At 31.8% G+C, this 20643-nt stretch overlaps 1 protein-coding gene across 2 annotated transcripts in view; it reads left to right on the plus strand.

The window, feature by feature from the left end:
* Positions 1 to 20643, plus strand: part of CDH12 (cadherin 12) — a 332500-nt gene that overhangs the window by 283037 nt on the left and 28820 nt on the right. For both annotated transcript variants that reach the window (XM_025043537.1, XM_025043538.1), the window contains 2 exons: positions 5460 to 5647; positions 13548 to 13801. In XM_025043537.1, coding sequence (XP_024899305.1) covers positions 5460 to 5647; positions 13548 to 13801 — 442 coding nt within the window. The remainder of the gene's footprint in view (positions 1 to 5459; positions 5648 to 13547; positions 13802 to 20643) is intronic.

The raw sequence follows: 20643 nt of genomic DNA on the forward strand, positions 1-20643 counted from the left end.
CTTCCGATCTTCCAATATGAGAAAATAGTTTAGTTGAAATTAAAATGATTTTTAAGAACTCTTTTAACACTTCCTTTTCTTTCATCTCCATACCTGTATAGGCAGTTTCTTATTGACTATTATCATTCCTATGATAGGAAAATATTATATTATAGATATAGCGGTTATCTACAAAATAGGATTAAACATGAGTAATAATAATAGATATTACTTAATGAGCTTCATTCATTATTGTGACTTTTCAAGAATCAGCATGTTAGGTATAATAATAAAAATACTGACAATATAAATATGTTTATTTGTTATTACTATCCTAATTTTAAAGATTAGAAAAAGAAAGATTAAATATTTGTCCAAGGTCACAGAGCTTATAACAGGCTATAATAGGTACGCAGTTTATAGAAACTTTCCTTTTACTCATACAGATGTTATTTGCTTTTGTTTCCTTATTATTTTCTTTAGAATAGGTGAAATCATTTTGAATGCTGTTATATTTGCTTAAGTCATTAAAACAATAAACTATTGGTAAAGTAACACTTTATTTCTATGAAATTAGATAGTAAATCTCACATACACCCACATACAAACGCAGCAGATCACTATTTGAACCATTTAATCTCTGGATTCAATCCCTGAATCAAGAGTTTTGAGATAGGATGCATAAAGATTAAATGTAAATGTAGCACTTAAAGTAATTGTCTAAGTGGTCTTGAATATATATTTTCAAGTTCTTAAAATATTTGAAATAATTTTTTATTAAACCTTCTAGTATTTCTAGTACTCTTGTATTTTTAAGTATTAATCGCCTCCAAATTAATGTCTTACAGACAAATTTTATATGCAGTTGAACATTGAATTTTTATATTTTGATTTTGAGTAACTTTAGCTATTACTACATAAGGAAAAAATAAAATATATTTCAAAAGAGAATATGTAATGGATTATTCCAGCCTTTTTATCTGCTAATCTATCACTGAATGTTTTTACAGTACCGTAATTCATTCATTCGCTCAATGTATTTTAGCAGGTCCTATAATCTTTGCTTCTGAGTAAATTATAGCATAGTGATTTATATTAAGTAAATATATCTCTTGGTGTGTTTAGAAATACTTGGAATTTCCTCAAAAGAGAAAAAAGAGAAATGTATTTCTTTTGTCCTTGAGTATCAATAAATGCCCTTTGCGCACGCGCGCACACACACACATACAAACACACACACAGCGTGTCATAATTCACAATATAATTTTTTAAACGACATAGTTACTGAGAGGATGCCCACTTACGCTATGACTAACAGATACTTTTACTTTTGGAATTAGCAGAGAACAAACATAACCGGTAAGAAGTTGTAGAACTTGGCCACTGTAATTCCACCTCAGTTCACTACATGCTTTTCTCTTTTCCATGGGAACATGGTTATTTTTGTTAAGTACAGCATGTATATTTGATGAATTTGTAAGAATATATTTTTGTTGACTTTGTGAACAATTTCTTGCCACCTGTTTTATTTCTTAATCTGTGTTGTACAGGTAATGTCATTAAGATGTTTCATATGCATCAAAAAGGACGCCTAGAAGATGATGGCAGTGTAATTACATAGTACATCATAAGCGATCCAACTCTGGCAGAACTGAAGATTACTTCAGTTTTGAATTAATCTGAATGACCCCAGCTTTACTGCTGTTGAATTTCTAGAAATGATAAAATGTCAAGTCATTGGAAATAAAACGACAGAACCTAAACAATCTGACATGAGTAATGCATAGTTTCTCTGACTTGTTCCATATTCTGTAGACTTTATTACCAACTACAATATTTTATCGAGAAATTCTTGTCTTAACAAATGTATCTTCCACTTTACTAAAATATATTTCTGCTATGTAAAGAATAGAAAATTCAGTGCTCTATATTTGTGCTTTATGTACACTAAAATCTCAATGCACAGAAAAGATATAAGTAGTGAATCACTGTTTTACTTCTATTATATCTTAATTTCGGTATGGCATGTTAGTGAAATGCTATTGAGTCAATCTTTTTTGGACAATACTACTATTTCAATGTATCACAAGTTTTCTAGTGCCATTAGATCATTGTAAAATTTGGGGGCATTTTTTTTTTTTTAAAAACTGCTATTTAACTTATATTGATAGGACACTATAAAGAATAGCTGTTTCACATTTATTATTACTAACCTCATAAAATTTCCTTTTATAAAACATAAAGCTCATATCTCAGCATATTGTCTTGAAAAGGAAGACAAATCTATAGTGTACATTATCTGATATCCTTCAGATTACCTTTCAGAGTTTTAAAAATTCTTCTGACATTGTATCATCTCAATTCTGGCTAAATTCTTCACCTTCAGTAACCACAATTCCTAAGTGATGACACCAGATTAGATTATTTCCCTTGATTTTTTGATTCTTTTATTTTTGTTTTTAAATGTTCGAATCGAAAGCCAAGTCATAAACCTAATATGTAACTTGAAGCTATTCCCTTTGAACAGATAGAGTAAGAAGAAATAGCCCAGCTTTTTAAGTTAGATGCCCATATTTTTTAAAGATTTCAGTCAATACCGCCACCCCACTCCCGACCCAATCATCCTCCATCACCTCCACTCGCTACTGTCCCTGTTTGAAATCTGAAATCGTCTACAATTGATAGCTTCCTATTTCTCTCAAAACTTTGCCTGCTATCTGTCTTTGATTTTTTTTTAGTCATAAGCTTCCTAATTATATATCCTGTTAGAGGAAGATTTAAAGTACATTATTTACAATAGACCTCCATTGCTCTATTTTATTAGGAAAAAATCAAGACTTTCTGTAGCTCTTATTAAGATACATAAAATTGGACCACAACCAACTATACCACAGAGTCAAAGTTTTGTTGGGTTTCTTCTTTTTCTTTATAACCATTACACAATGAGAGGCAAAGGATGTGGAGGCATTCTTGATAAATCTTATTTCTATTTAATAGACATTTAGAAAAGAATAAAAAAAGGAAAAGAAAAAATAGTTCACATATCTATGCCTTGTCCTTTTTCCTTGAAATTTATCCCCAAGAAGTTTAGTACAACTTTAAATAACTGTATCACATACTTTCTTGCCACATTAAACAGGAATTCATACATCCTCACATTTGGTAATAGAGATATTAGGAGTGCTTCAGGATCGGTGTTTATATGGCTATTAGAAAACACTTATGCTCTACAGAAAGCTGATTGCAAAAGTCATATCAGGTTATCCTATGGAATCATGGCTATAAATTCAGACAAATGCCCCTTGAATGTCTCTCTTTATCTTCATGTCAATGATGGGTATAAAATGTAACCTATGATTCTATTCTTTTTCTTTGCTCTGGTTGTCTCAAGTTCAGGTCCTGCTTTATGTCCTCAATATTGAACATCTTCATATGACAGCCACTGTGTTAAGTGTTTAGGAAATAAACCTAATGAAATCTAATCTCATTCTATGAGAATTACTAGGTCGATTAAGATGACTTCTTAAATCAAAATTATTTTGTAATGTCTATATAACACTTCATTATTGCCAGTTGGAGTTTTTTGTATATGTTTATTTGTTTATTTCTTAAAGATTAAGATGACTTCTTAAATCAAAATTATTTTATAATGTCTATATAACACTTCATTATTGCCAGTTGGTTTTTTGTATATGTTTATTTGTTTATTTCTTAAATATGTCCTTTTAGAAAGAATCCTCATATCCCCCTCTGAAAGAAGGTATATAGTATTAATTAATTATTAAATGAATTAATTAAATGACTATTTTATACCACTGTAAAATGTACTTTGTATCTTTTACATGGCACCAAACAAGTTTTAGATAAATATTTAGGTGTCTTGAGACTAAATATATTACATATCTCATTGAGGTAATGTCCATTGGATATAAATAATGCTAATTTTAATGTTATAAGTGAAAACAGTAAATATATTTTTTAGAGGGCCAGGGGAGGAGTGGATAACAAAATTTAAGTGCTACCAGGCTAATGAAATTAGTGAATATTGAAACTGATTGTGAAAGACCTTTAAGGTCTCTAAAAATATTTGGGAATATATTCACCAAATTACCATTTCATTACTCTGCCTCCTTAAAAACTCAGTTGACAGAATCTCCATAATGTGTTGATTGATTATTCCTCTTTTTTTTCTTATAACTCTTGAAGTGAATAACTAACGTTGTAATGTAGTTTGTTAAAAAGACTTCATTATTGAAAAAACAAGTTAAAGACCTTCCTATTTCAGTTTTTATGAATGTAACTAAAAATCCAAAACAAATTAATTACCTTGGTTGCTTTACCTATGAGAGTGCAATCTAAAATCCATGAATAGTCACTTAAATTGAAAAGGCAATATCAAAATGTAAACTTTGTGTTTTTATATTTAGTTTTGTTTTTGTGTTTTTATATCCTTCCAGTCTCTTCCTTATTTTGATTGAACAGACTGCTGTTTAATCCATCAATATTTGCTTCAATGCGGTCAGTAAAACAGTCTATACCGTACCTTTTTCTTCATACTATACCTTACAAAATTTTGAAAACTCTTTTAAACAATGAACACATTTTTATTTTTGGTGAGATATTATATTTTTTCATGATTCTGACATATTTTATATTGATAGAGATTTTTCTTATTTTTTCTAACTCAGCATCAAATTCATAGTAATATCAGTACTCCACCTGGTGGTCAAAAAATGCTTTTTTTTTTAAGGGTAAAAAAAATGTGAGAGAGAACTTAGATCCTAATTTTAAAAGTGCATAACAGTGCCTAGCAGGGTACCAGTCAAAATTCATTAAATATAAATTGAATGTTAGTTTATAATATACTATTTTAAATTCATCGTGGATTACAATTTTGGTTATCTGTACATATAATCATTTTACAGCTCATTTTCAGTTTTTTAATTTATATTAATTGAGTAAACAGTCCATCTGTTTTATATTTACATTATGTATATGTTTTATATTTATGTATGTTAGGAAACATAACCTTAACTTTCTATACATAGTTATCTATCTTCTATTATCTATCTATCTATCTATCTATCTATCTATCTATCTATCTATCTATCTATATCTCTATCTATCATCTATATATCATCTATCTTTTTCATCTATGTTATATATCCTGCATTCTATTGTATCAGTATCAATTAATTTCATCGATATTCCCACCTTCACATTGATATTAGGTATACTTTGATGCTGTTTGCATATAAAACATTTCCTCACAGTAATTTTAATTTGACACACTCTACTATTTATAATGTCCAATTAAAATTCTAGAAAAGGATCAATTACTCAACAATTCTTGACAGCATTTTTTACAATTATGTTTTAAATTTGATTTATTTTCTATAGACGATATTTTTCCAGCCTGGTAATCTTACTATATACTTTACTAACTCCTCTGTCAACACAAATTATATATGTCTCATCAGGCATCTTCCATCTGAAAGTTCCTGAATCTTCTCCTATTGGCTCAGCTATTGGAAGAATAAGAGCTGTGGATCCTGATTTTGGACAAAATGCAGAAATTGAATATAATATTGTTCCAGGGGATGGGGGAAATTTGTTTGACATCGTCACAGATGAGGATACACAAGAAGGAGTCATCAAATTGAAAAAGGTACATAGATAAATTTTTGGACAGTTGAGTACCCAAAAATAATTAAAAGACAGAAAGACTAAAACTTGAAAATGACAGCAATTTTAATTTTCCTTTCATTAACAGAATGTCAAATGAAAAAAAAAAAGATGAGATGACTATGAAGTATTCATTTCCAGAGGCATTTTTATTCTGAGATTCAACAGATATATATTTTATGTTGAAACAACTAGGCCTATTTGTTTGATGAAATCATTAAAAGTTCTTACTAGAGTTTAATTGACTTTTAATTTTTTTTATTTTTACAAACAGATAAAAAATAATAATAATAATAAAAAAATAAGATCTAGAAGTAAACTCTAACCCTACCAGGCTTGGTCTTTCCTCTTTTATGACTTTTCTAAGAATATAAATTTCTAATTCATAAACCGTTGGTGAGTGTTGACATCACAGTGGAGAAATGCTGATGTAGGCAGGCTCTATGAAGTGTCTATGTACGAAGTGTCTAAGTGGATAAAAATGATGGTCAGGTTTATATAAACTGAGAAGAATTTTAAAAAGGCAGTTTTTAAAATTTTATTTTTCAATCTTGGATTACATTTATGAGCACTGCTACAGAATGTCATTTCCTTGTGTCACTTTGAGTTCAGAATAATATTATGAAATTTTATAAATCTCTCTAAAGCATAAGACATTGGTTAAAAAATATTCTTACTCTATACTTATGTCATATTGCACTGAGTAAAGTATATAAACAAATAAAAGGCACCTTATATGTTATTAAGCATTGCAACAATTAAAAATACAGAATCAGGATGAAAAAACTTTAAAAATATTTCACCTGATTTAAAGTTGATAAGATGGCTACATTTAAAATAAGAGTACAAGGTGCTTTATATTCAGCAATTTTATTCTTAAGTTAAGAACTAAGCTCACTATATTTTTTGCCAGTATTTTTCATCTTACTGGATAAGTGAGAACAAACATATATTAATTAAGTATAAAAATAAATATAAAGTTACATGAATTAAAAATGTTCAAAGACTGAAATACATGAATAATTATAGAAGTACTCTGGGTTTCTTATTGCTGATTAAGAAATTTAGGCAATTAAATTACTCAAATTATGCGAAAGAACAATTTAATGTTTTGCATAATTTTTCAAACAGTTTTGTACCATTTTTATTTTAAAAAAAAATCTATTGAGGACTAATAAGTAATGATACCATGTTTAAAATGAAGAATGCTGCCCTTTGAGCCACTCTTTGCTTGCTCAGGCCCATTTCCACGTCTGGAAGTGTACTTTCTCTTCTAATAAAGCTTTTCTTTTCTGCTGTAAAAAAAAATGCTGAAGTGATTTTCTATTTATTTTAAAACAAGTAATTTTTTGAGAACTAAAAAAATTCTTACTATTTTGATGTTACTCAGAAATATTATTTCATCTCAAATAAACATAATAGTGTTCACATTGAATCCAAAGCAGAACTATTTTCTTTCTTCTTAAAAAAACATAAGAGATAAAATACTTTATTCTTCACCAGGACTCTTTAACAAATAAGCTAAGTTCTCAACTGGTCTCTTTGGACACTTATATTTTACTGATGCCCTCCCTGTAAGTCACTAAAACTCATTTTCTTTTTATAGTCTTACAACGGAAAGGGAGTGAATTCAAATGATTTGGTAGCGTAGCACCATCATGTGGTTAATTTTTGAATAACTCACAAAAATGAAAATAAAAATTGAAATAACTTCTTATATGTAGGCAATCATACACCTCAATTTATTAAATTTAAAATACTCTTTTTTTAGCCAGTCTGACATGCATAATTAAAAAAAAATAAGTAGTTTTTAATTTGTTTCTGCAAATAATGACCCTGTGTTTGTAAAGGTTTGTCTTCTATTTTTTAAACCTCTGCCTAACATTCTTAAATAGTCTCATCAACTAGAAATCAGTCCCCAAATTGACATAACCAGGGCAGATTGTTTGTTGCCCTGTAGACATTTCTGTGTGTTTTTATAGTCTTTTCAAATTGGGAATGTCTAAAGCCAAATTCCTTCCTTCTCCCAACAAAAATGGGCCTGCTCATATTTTCTCCTTTCTTGATTAAGGCCCCATCTCATCTCCAGTCCCTTAAACCAGAAATTCAGGCTTTTTCTTACGCGCTTTCATTGCTATTTACCTCCTTTTGCCAAACAGAATGAGAAGCCCAGCCCCTGATTTCTCCTGAAATAGGGTTAATCTTTCTCATAGGTTAATTTACAGCCCTCCTCATTGCTCCCTTCCACTACTGTGATGGCTGTTCTCTGAGCTTTACACCTTACCTCCATCCAAACTGACTTTTCCTCAAGAGTGAACGGTAGAAACCTAAATCTGTTCATTTTACTCTCATGCTGAAATCCGTCTCTGGTTCCCATAACTAGTAAGATTAAGAAAAACTTAATCTTACATATTGTGTATTACCATCTCTGACACACACGCACACATGCACACACACACACACACACACACACACACACACTCAGACATGCATATACACATATGCACGCGTATGCGCTTGCTACTTTGACAGTACACCAAATTTACCACAATTTCTAGCAAAGATCCTGTGCCATTCCTCTTTCTAGATAGAAGGCACTGCCCCTCCAGAGTATCTCATTAATTCTTTCCTGTCCTTGAACATGCCTCTCGCCCATGCCTCTCACTAAAAACTTTCTTGAGCCCCTCAGGCAAAGTCGATCATGCCTTACTTTATTTTAAAAATGCTAGCATTTCTGTCAAAGCACTTATGATACTGACGGTGCTCGTATTTTAAACACATCTGCTTCTTCTTGCTGTACTTTGTCATATCTATATTTGTGTTGCCAGGATAAAGGAAATGTTTGAAATATATGGGGTGTTTAGAATTTTTGTTAGCTAAGAAAACAAATATCTCACAGTGGTTTACTGGTTTAGTTTCCCATGCATTATTTCTTTGTCTTCACATGCTTTAGGAAACTCAACATGTTTTGTAAAGTACTTAGAAAACAGTGTTCTACTGATTAAACAAATGAGAAATATAAAGCGCAGAGAAGAAAATTAACTTTTTCAAAATCACACAGCTTGCAGTAGATTTTAGTATATTTTCGAAAAGCATATGCCTTCAACTATTGTGAAGAACATATATGTTAGAAGTAAAATGTGAGCATGGTCATTCAGGGAAGCTAAACAAAATTGGCATTCCTAGATAACCATGATTTATGTGCATATAAATCATATGTTTTATTTAAATATTTGTAATAGTTGGTGAAATCTTTTCTCATTTTTAGGAAAAATATCACCAAAAAGTTCTTCTAATTCTATTTTGTTTTGTTTCATTTTATCTTAGTACCTGAATTTGTTCCATACTTGCAGGTTTACTTCTCAAGGCAGGGAGGACACCATCTGTAGTGCCTCTTTCTGTTAAAGGCTCACATGATTAGATCAGACCCCTCGAGTCTTCCTTTAATTAACTCACCATAGAGTAAGAACCTTAATTATATTTGCATAATTTATTTTCCCATAAAACAGCATATTCATGGGGGCAATATCTCCCTCAATTCACCGGCCCCTCACATACTCAAGGGCAAGGAATAATACAGGTCACTAGGGACAGGAATCTTGGGGATACCTTGGAATTCTGTCTATGAAATTGTTTTTCAAATTCCTCAAAATATAATTGTAGCTATGCATTTCCACTCAACATCGTCTAGAAGCATGATGAGTCCTGGAAGAGCTCAAGGAGTTATTCTCTTGTATTTAATACGTTAACCTAAAAACAAACAACCAAAGTGAAGCAACAAATATTTAGTTGAGATCCAAAGAATAGCTATTCAGGAAGCACTGATTTAGGCAACAACTCAAATCGTGTTCCAATTAGGAGGTGAAGGCAAGGTGTGAGTATGTAAAAGAGAGGGCAATAATTATACGAATAGAAAAAAGGAATTTCTATGAGTGTTAACAAGCTAAGGAAGGAATGTCTGTCGGTGTAGGTAAGCTAACATAGTGATGCTAATTCTAAAGACTATCTTTAATTTTTGATCTGATTGTCATAATGTCTGCTTTCCTGTTAACTTTGTAAACAGTTGTTTGGAATATGATCCTGCCTTAGGCCCAGTCTGGTGGTCATTTTGCAAGTTTTAACATTCTAAAGTTCTGAGGAGCAAGATAGGTAAGACGGTTCCTATGGGATGGCAACTCCAACGTTTTGAAGTGGCTCCAGTTTTACCATTTTCTACATGCGTCAAACATTATTTATCTCTCTCTGAAATGACAAAATCATTTGGCATTTAATGTTTTATATAGTTTTTCATGACCTGCGCCTCAGCATAATAAGAGTAGAGAAAGAAGCTAACTAAAAACAGAGATGCAAAAAAGCAATATCTTGCCCAATTTCTCCCTTTATACATCAAAGAACAGTGAAGTATATCATATTTCATTTCTCCATAGTTATGGTTTCTTACTGTAGAAATTCCTACAATGTCAATTGGTTTCTAAAAATTCTGTTCTCATTAACTTTCCTTTATTAAAATACTCTTAGGAGCAAGGAGTTACTCAACTAAATTCTCTTCAATCAATCATTTTCTTACTTTTCTAAAAAGGTTCATAAAATTCAATAGGATCCTAAGCAATACCAGAAAGGTTTTATTTATTGTGCTAGAGCTAAATTACCTCACCTTTATAATTCTAACAAAACCAATCCTTTTTTTTTTCTATATTTATTTTAAATGTTAAAGTTTCTTTTGATTGTAAAGTTAGATAAATTTCATTCCTTGATACCACCCCAAACCTCCCTCCATGAAAAGTGCGGGACAGTCAGTCAGATAGGCTGAATAAAGTCAACTCAAAAGAGATCAGTATTGATTATCTTTGCTCTTTCTGAACTATCGAGTTTTATAAAGTGGCATTGCTTAAAGGCCAGCGCCATGAAAAAGCAAGGCCATCGAGGATAATATTGTGGCATTTCTCCTACAATTTTCTCCAGTTCTTTGATCACTGCAGGATATCAGTTTTCAGTTGCAAGAAAACCAAGAAAACCTGTATGTACAGAGAGGTTCTTTTATCTCACTCTATATTTCCCCTACCAATTGGGCAAATATCTGCTTGCTGTGATAAGTCAGAAGTTCTTAAAAGGCATAGATGATGCCTGATCGTCTAAAGAATGTAGACAAGGTTACAGAATTCTCTCTATATTTCTTTCTGGGCTTGAAATTAACTTTAAAATGGAGAAACAAGTCCATCAGATAGCTGTGGAATTTTACTCAAATAGGTAAATAAAATTGAGATCTTATCTAGAACACATTTGCCTAATCATACAGATAATCAGAGGCATTTCAATGTTTAGGAGAAAATAGAGAGGAGAAATGAGGAACAATTGGTACTAACTCCTACATTCTAAGATAAAAATAATTCTGACCAAAAGAGGGGATGTGTATGTGCCAGGGCAGCTCAGTTAGCTTTCTACGCAAAAAGACTTAACGTAGTAAAGTCAAAATTGTCTTACACTAAAAGTTAGGGGTCACTGTGATAGAAAATTTATTTTGTTTACCATTCATAGAGCGTTTAGAGCCCAGAGCCCCTGGCCATTCTTTGGTAGTGAGGAGACAGGCTGGGTCCCCTGCCTGGCCCTGCTTCCTTCTCCCATCCTGCAAGGGACTGCCTTGGGCAGAGGTTATCAGTGGATGATGCCAGCCCTGTCAACCTCAGCTTTCTAGAATATAAAACAGAAATATATATATTTTTCTCTATATATTTTTAATCAAGATTAGCTAGTGCAGCCCTCTATCTTATATACCGATCTCTCTCAGACATCTCTTAAGGCATCCGATTTCTCTTGAACACTTCAAATGATAGAGAATGTAGTATTGCTTCAAACAACTCATTCATTGAACAAGATGACATGTTTCTCAATGTTCTCTAAGTCTGTTGAATAGAGAAAGAGCAAACCTTACTTGTCATGGCATCTTTCTCCCCTCAGGATGTATCCCAGCCTTACCACTACATACACCATCAATGTATATATTTTTTTAATTAATTCAATTTGGAAAGATTTCCTTTGTTAAAGATTTATTATTTTTTAACCTAAAGTTGCATTTAATAATTTAAATTATTGTTAACTTTACTAAGAGATAGATTAACCTAACATATTTAACATGACGGCCTTTCAATATGTGAAAATGTCTATCCCATCTTGTTTTGATCTTTATTCCAGGCTAAATATTTCCAGTTGTATTTGCAGCAGTTTCATGTTTTTTCTCTTCAATAGTGTTTTGCTATTCTATTTTGGCAATTGGTTGTCTTTTCATGAGTTTGGTACCATTAACAAAACATGGTCGTCAAACTTTGGGCCAATCAAAACAAAAGCATCGTAGGATTATCTCCTTTTTTTTTTTTTTCCCCAAGATACTATATTTCTATTCATAGAACCAATAGCTATAATATCAACCATGGCATATTATGTATACCGTTCTTTTATTGGTCTAAAGACAAATCAAAGTTTCTATCAAGAAGGAGATGGAAATGGAAGAAAAATAAATATTATATGTATATCACTTTGAGATAACTAAAAATATGAAAAGTAAAAGAAAGCATTGAGTACGAAGCAGACTAAAACATGATTAAAACCTTAACAAATTAGATAAAATAAAGGGAATAAAGGAAAAATAAATATAGATCTCTCTGAATGAAAATTACTGTGAGAAAGACTTAATGTCAAGTCCAAGCGGTGTTATTGTTTATTGTAATAAACTCTGTGCAACTGTGATTGTTTTTGAGAATTTCACAGTATTTTTTTTTAATTTCCTTTTTTGCATCCTCAGAGAAAACACATAAAACAACAATCTTGTCCTTGAAAGAGAGAAATTTACTTTCTTTATTTCCCCTAGGTGTACTGAGGCAAAAAATGGATATGTCAACACAGCAATTAGCAAGTGGTTGGAGTCATACTAGAGGGAATTAATTTAGAAAACAAAGTTTTAAAGGTCCCAGAAAATCTCTATGTAAATGTTAATTTCATGTGGTCTTAATTTTTCATAGGTGATTAGAAGTCAGAACCATTGACCTTACTGTTTTCATTTATATAAAACACCACAGCAACATCATATTTCTAGAATGTAATATTTTTAGTTATTGAGAACATAAAATGAATATTCAGAATAAAAGTGTATTTAAGCAGTGGTAAAGTTGAAATAGAGAATCAGTGACTCCATGAACAAGTGACTTCCAAATATTATATTTCACAGTTTCTATAATTTAATCGTATGTGTTCAAAGCTTTAATTATTGGTAAAATATCCTGATGATGCTTTACACTTAGTGTCTAATAATTATAGTCAATGTTGAGAAAACAAAAGACCGAAACTCTTTTCATAATGACCACTGTTTATTTTTTAAATCCTGATAGAGTTTATTTTTAGAGAAACTATCTAGGCGTTTAAGTGTTTAATAGAAAATGATATTATTGTTGAAATGAGAAAAAAACATATTTTGTTATACCAAATTTTCAGCTGGAATCTCAAGAGTATCTTCAAGTATTCAATTTCAGTTGTGTTTTAATTACTATTAAATTCCACTAGATGTCAGAATTGTATAAGAGCAAAAACTGCTTGCCTAAAAAGTTGTTCTTTTGCTGCTCATATAAAATGAATAAGCCCTATCTAATATGTATGTGTACATATATGTCATTTTAATGAATGCGACAGATTATCTTTACCAGTTGCCCAGAAGCTTCTACAAGCGGGTAATTCTTTTCTTAAAACGTTCCTTTACCCATTAGGTATAAAGGAAAATGAAATGTTGAAACCAATACAATTTGTATTCACTTGCAAATGTTCTGAAGCAATGTTCACCATCTTTGCCGCTTCCTTTATGACTATACCACCTCACCTTTCATTTGTCCTCACTCCAGCCATTAGATTTTGAAACAAAGAAAGCATATACTTTTAAAGTAGAAGCCTCCAACCTTCACCTTGACCACCGGTTTCACTCCGTGGGCCCTTTCAAAGACACAGCCACAGTGAAGGTCAGCGTGCTGGATGTGGATGAGCCGCCGGTTTTCAGTAAGCCGCTATACACCATGGAGGTTTACGAAGACACTCCGGTTGGGACCATCATTGGCGCCGTCACTGCACAAGACCTCGACGTGGGCAGTAGTGCTGTTAGGTAAGAAAAAGAAATATTTTTTTTATATGTGTGTCAGAAAAATAAATTTAACAACAAACAGAACCTCTGTGCAAACCGGCATGAATGATTTAGTTTTTGAATATGTTACTTAAAAAAGTAATGGCTTCATATGAGAAGTATTAATGGAAAAAGCCTTAGGATTTTAACAAAATCATGTGATATCATTTCCTGTGGCAGGGTTTAGCAGTGGTGCGATGTTGGATATGTCACTCAAGCTAACCAAACTCAATTTCTTATCTATAAAAGGGATTTAATAGTACAACCTCAAAGGATGATTCTTATGATTAATGATAGTAAGATACTTTTACAGTGGCTGGAAGATAATAGACATTTAATAAATTTTTGGTCACTCTAAAATCTCTACCTCTCCCCCAAAGTTAGTGCTTGAAAATGAAAGTTTTACCATTTGCAATTTATAGTTCATTTTCTCACTGTGATAATTGTGTCTGCTGGTGGAAGCACAGTTGGAGTTAGTTCTTGCAAAAGATGAATTATGGAATTTCTCGAAGTCCAGACTTTGCCAGGAACTCCCAGTGACATAAGGCTGCTGGGCAGTGGGTTGACGAAGCAATCATTGGGGTAAGAAAGTGTGAGAGAACAGTTTTTCTCCCCACTCCCTCAAAGCTATAAATTCCACTTGTGACATGATGGGGATTCCCTTTTCTTAACTTATATATTAATCCTACAACATATTTTGAGACTCGCTCTCATTCACCTTTACTTCTGTAAATTTAAATTCCCTGTCACATGCCTACAGGTACTGAGAATGGGGAGTAGAAAGAGGGGGTGAGAGAGAGAGTGAGAAGGAGAGGGAAGGGGAGAGAAACATGGGAATTTTTCTGAATCTTACACCTCTAATTAATGATAAAAATGGATCAACAATTCAGTGGCTTCAACACAACACATTTATAACATATAGGAAAATCTCAGTAAATATCTTGCAAGCACTCAAGCTCTGCTCTTTGTATACATCTGAATCCATCCTCTAAAGTGGCCAGAATAAAACATATCTGTGATCAGGAGAGAACTCTAAAGAAGCACATTTGTCTTGGGAAAAGGAAGAGAAACAGCAATTACTGGGCAACCTTATGTGTCAGGCCAAATGCTGGCTAATTTACTCATTGAAGTTAAATGGCTGTTCTACATGTCCATTTAACAACATGATTTACTTCCAGTTGAACTCCAGAAAACTATATTTATTAATAGTGTTTGTAGGGATAGTCTCGAGAATCTGCCATGTTAGTAGTTGTTACATATTAACCTGTCATCATTTATCAATATTGTTTCTGAAGACCCTGTGTGTGCTGTTGATAATTTTGAAAGTGAGAAGTGCCTGGTGAGTAGATTTACAGGTACTTACAAGAATAAAAGCAGTTATGGAAGAAATATTGAATGTTGTAAAGAAAGAAATAAAAATAAATATGGATTGAAACTCTCTACGGTTCAATAAATGAGGAGAATTTGGGGACATAGTTGAACACGATATCTTAGAGAACATGCTAAATTGTTTAAATTTACCATATATTCTATTTTGGGGGACTGATAAAAGCACAATGAGATCAATAAATTAATAAAATATGATTTTAATGAGTCTATAAGTTAAAAATACCACCTGATAAAGGGAAGGTGAATGTTACAAACTTTCAAATACACCAAAATGGTTAGAGTCGGGACACTGGTAGGAGGAATAAAAGAGACCTACATTTTAGAGAAATTCTCCAACTACAAGCCTGATTTCTTTTTTCTTTTTTCTTTCTTTTTTTTTTTTTTTTTAATGTCAAATGTCATAGGAGCTAGGGTCTGACAACTGTTACTTTATGTGAAATATAGTAATATCCCCTGTCTTTCTTCTAATGGGTACTAACTCACTAAAGTTGTAGTCACTAATGGATTCCCATGAGGGGCTGTCTAAAGATAAAGCTGCTTTTGAATCAACATGAAAGTTGCCTTAGAGTAAACAATAAGCTTGAATCATGTCAGTTGAGGAAACAAGGGGTATGAATCATCTTTTCTTGGTCTGAAAACATGTTTGCTCACTTAAGAATAGTAGTAAAAATATGTTGTGAAAAGTAAGCATCAAAATGTAAAATTACTTGACATATTTAGGTATGTTCTGTTTGTTTTGCTTTATTTTGCTTAACTGTCTTTTCACAGGATTATTTTGCAAGGTATTAATTTAGGACTATATTATTCCATATTACTGTATTTATTAATATTATTATTTTACCATGGCTGAGAACAGCAAAGAGCCAGAATCTAGGATTTAAATAGTTTAGAAGAAAGTTTTTGTTACTTGTAAAGAATCTAGTTATGCCGCGTTTGGTCCCTCCTGCTTAGACCTTAATTTCTAGTTATTTCTTTTACATACTTCTAGCCTTTCCCTTTAGATGCATTAATTTCCTACCTCTAATATTCTGTGTTCGTTGACCCTCCTACTACATATAGTTCATGGGAATGATTTCTAGTGTGTCAGATTAAGAGTGGATATGTGTTCCCACCACTAATGAGGTGAGTTTCACAACAGTCTCTTAAGTTTAGAAATAAAATTCTAAATATGTGACTATTCTGTTACATTGGAAATTAATTTTTATTTTCAGTATGAGTGACTTGAGTTACAGAGAGTTATTAATGGATGATTTAGCTCAATGTGTGCCACTTTTGATACAAACGTAAAAATCTTAGTTATCCTATGAATGAATTTCAAAATAAAATTTAATCAAATTAATTTTGTGTATCGAATGAGAGAATGAACAATTCAGTTTTAAACTTACTGCACGTAATTTTAAAGATGCATATAATGCATATTTAATGCATATAAACTTCAATATCTAAGTTAAAAGTTACAGTATTTAATACAATTAAACAGTTTATATTTCATGTTATCTCTTTTTATTTAATATTTCCAACCAATATCTACCACTTAAAGTCAAGTAGTAAAATTAATTAATAAATGGAAAATGATTATCAATTACCATAATAGAGTATAATATTTTAAGTAATTAACAACTTGTTGTGAAAACATAAATGTCTATCTGTGCCCTACTTAAAATTAACTTATTGCTCAAATCTGGTGTGTTCATCACATTTTTTGAAAATTTTCTGTAACTGATTTTTTTTTAATCATGGGTTGAGAGACTATCAAATAGCTGGTTTCTATTTGAGAGCTCTCCTCTCCAATGCATCAACTACAAAAACATGCTTACAAGGTGAGAGGAAAAAACAGCTAATAATGACTCCCTATAGCAACATATATAATTGATCTTAAATATTAATTAAGTTAAATGGTCAAAATTAAAAATTTGAAAAACTGCTCATTATTTTCTTACTTATTTCTTACTTGTTTGTGAAGTTTGAAAGAGGTATAAAATGTTTTATTTTAAAATTTTCTTGTAGACTTTTTATTGTTAGAGCAGTTTAGGTTCAAAGCAAAATTCAGAGCAAGTACAGAGATTTTTCATATACCTGCCCTCACCCATGTCTAGCCTCCCCCATTATTAATATCCCCCACCAGAGTGGTACATTAAATGCAACTGGTGAACTTACACATCATAATACCCAAAGTTCATAGTTTACCTTAAAACTCACTCTTGATGTGCATTCTGTGGGTTTGAATGAATGTATAATGATATATATCTAACATTATAACATCATACAGAGTATTTTCAGTGCCTAAAAATTCTCTGTACTCTGCTTATTCATCCCTCCCCTACGCCAATCCCATTGATCTTTTTACTGTCTCCATAGTTTAATTTTCTCAGAATGTCATACAGTTGGAATCATGCAAACTGGCATCTTTCTCTTCGTAATACACGTAAACATTCCTCCATGTCTTTTCATGGCTTGATAGCTCATTTCTTTTTAATGCTGAAAAATGTTCCATCTGGATGTACCACAGTTTATTTATCCATTCACTTACTAAGAACATCTTGATTGTTTTCAAGTCTTGTCAATTACTAATAAAGCTATCCAAACATCCATGTGTAAGTTTTTATGTGGACATAAATTTTCAACTCCTTTGTGTCAATACCAAGGAGTGCAATTGCCAGATCATACAATAAGAATATATTTAAATTTCCAAGAAGGTGCCAGACTCTCTTACATTATACCTAACAGCTTCAAAGTCTCTGAAGAATAAACCAGATATAAAGCTTTTGGGGCAGACAAAAGTTGGCATCTAGATACGTAAAAGGATATACAGTCAGAAGACCATGTATGACTACCTTAATATGACTAAAAGAAATGAGGAAAGCTTAAGCAACTTGGAAGGAAATAAAAATATGACAACCGTAATTTTAATAATATGTAGATTATGATGCATTTCCCTTTGTTTAAAGATCTATTTTAATTTATTTTAATATTACATTCTGCCAAATGCAAAATTGAAGACAGCAGAGTTTTGCCTTAATTACACTGTTATAATTTTGTAAGTTGTTTAGTTTCTCATTAAATGAGAAGCTATCTAAACTATCTAAGATATGACTTTTAATACTACTAAGGGGAAAATAAAAATAAGGAGGAAGGTTAGGGAAAAAAGCATAAAAGGAACTAATAGGAAATTAGCAACTACTATTTAACATCATTTGAGAGAAACATTAGAATTCCTAAGAAAAAAATTTGTGATTGTTGATGAAGCAATTACAATCTAAGTGTTGCTATATAAGGCTTAGGTTCTCAATAAAATGTTTGTGAAACTTAATTCAACTAAATTTACTTTTATTATCTGCCACAAGACAAAAAAAAATTACCAAATAAGACTAGACAAAAGTGAAGAGATTTTTGAACTATTATTATTACCTGAACAAAATAATATTTCCTACTGTGACCTGAATCATTACTCCTACATCTTTAATGCTTAAAGATGAGACATAATAATTTTAGAATAAGTGTATTATCAAGCACTTTTTACAAAATGTGATTGAGAATTGGGACAAGGTCAAAGTTAGCTTTTCCATTAACTGTGAGAAAATTATTAAGAAAATTAAAAATGATGATTTTAATTAAAAATAAAATGAAAGCTTTTAAAGGAATTTCTGAAAACTCATTTATAGAAAAGTAACAAAATTATACTCTGTCACTTGGCCCCCACACATTAGTAGTACTCCGGAAGAAGGCAGTAAGCTTTTGAGGAGAATAACATCTAGAGAAAAGGAGGTACCAACCCTCACAAGATGAGAGAAGTAAAAATTAGATGCCACACAGAAGAGAGAGTCAAATGAAAGCATCACTGTGTGAAATAGAGTGTGGCTATTTACGCTCATAATTTCTACTTCAGAGGTTTGTAGCTAAGGTATTTTAAAGTTGAAGGCTATGAATGTCACATCTTGGTCCCAGAGCTAAGCATACTTTTTTGTTGTTTATTTTGTTATTTTTAATCTGGGAAGTAATTCAACATAATCATAATATGGAAAGAGAGAGGAAGGAAAGAATATATACACACATGCTGAGGCACATACATCTTACTTTATTTTTAGTACAATACTCACTATGATTATGTGAGTATTATGTGAGGTTTTTTTTTTTTTTTTCAAATTTTATAGGGGAAAAAGAGAACAGGCATTAGAGGGGGACATTTTAAACCTGTTTGTTCAAGGTAAGTGAAGGAATTAGTATATTACCCTTGTTCTGTCTATTCGAAAAGTCAGTGTTCTTCATGCTATAATTTATTGCATCCCAGTAGTGGTTGATTTATGGAATTCAAACTTTATGTCAGTATTAGACTGAACCAACTAAATAAAACAAAAAACTATACACATTATTTTATGCATACATTTTGTAAGATCTTGAATTTTTAAGTCTTACCAGAAAAACTTAAAGTTACAATTAAAAATTATCTGTGTGTAGAGTGAGTCATTGTACAGAGATGGACTCCTGTTTGAATCAGAAGTAAATTATAACCTACACTGTATGTTGTAATTAACTAGAAGTTAGATGATTAATTGTTCCAGTACTGTCTGGGACTGAAGAATTTTCTTGGCCTCAGGTTTTTCGGTACTAAAACTTAGAAAGTCCTCAGCAAACCAGAAATAGGTGATTGTCCTAAAGAAGACATTCTTAAAACCCTAAATATATTCCCTTAAAGTAGAAATATTTAACTATTATATAGGTAGAGAAAATAGGATCTGTGCATCAAATTCCATACAGTATTTAAATAGCAGTTGCTATGTGTGAAATAACATCCCAGATTGGGAATCCAAAGATGAATAAAGCTAGATCTTAAGTAATTCTAAGGACCTTGGATTAGAAAGAAAATCACATCCACAGGAGGTATATAAACTGTCTTACATTTGCTGGAATCTGCCTCAAAATGGAATGCTGTGTAAAAGAAAAATCTGTTCATTTCAAAGACTTGCAAAGATATAAACAAAGACAACCTTTAAAAGATAGCATGCAGTTTAATTGGAATGAGTGAGAAAAGAAGAAAGGAATAAGGTTCCACTTAAAGAATGGCAGCATGGGGAACTTGCAGACATACTCCCCAGTAAAACACGTATAGATGGTGAAAATTATTTAAAAAAAAACAAAAACAAAAAACAGTAAAACAGCTATTTGCTGTCTCTGGAAAATTTTCTAAAAGCGTTCAGCAAATGAAGAAACATTTACTCAAGAAAACGTACTAAAACATGTTCAGCAAGAGATTGTGGCCTTTGTTGCAGGTCCTACCTCCTTCCTCCCATTCCCATCTCCCAGCTGAGCTAGGAAATCCACTCTAAGTGGATGTAGTTCAGGAAACAAGGCCCCTCACCCTTCAGCTCCCAACAAGGGTGCAACATCTTACCAGAAGGCACAGGACACTAGCATTTCTCAGCTTTTCCAACTCCAGA

This window comes from Pteropus alecto, unplaced genomic scaffold (assembly GCF_000325575.1).
Source record: "Pteropus alecto unplaced genomic scaffold, ASM32557v1 scaffold152, whole genome shotgun sequence".
Classification (NCBI taxonomy): Eukaryota; Metazoa; Chordata; class Mammalia; order Chiroptera; family Pteropodidae; genus Pteropus; species Pteropus alecto.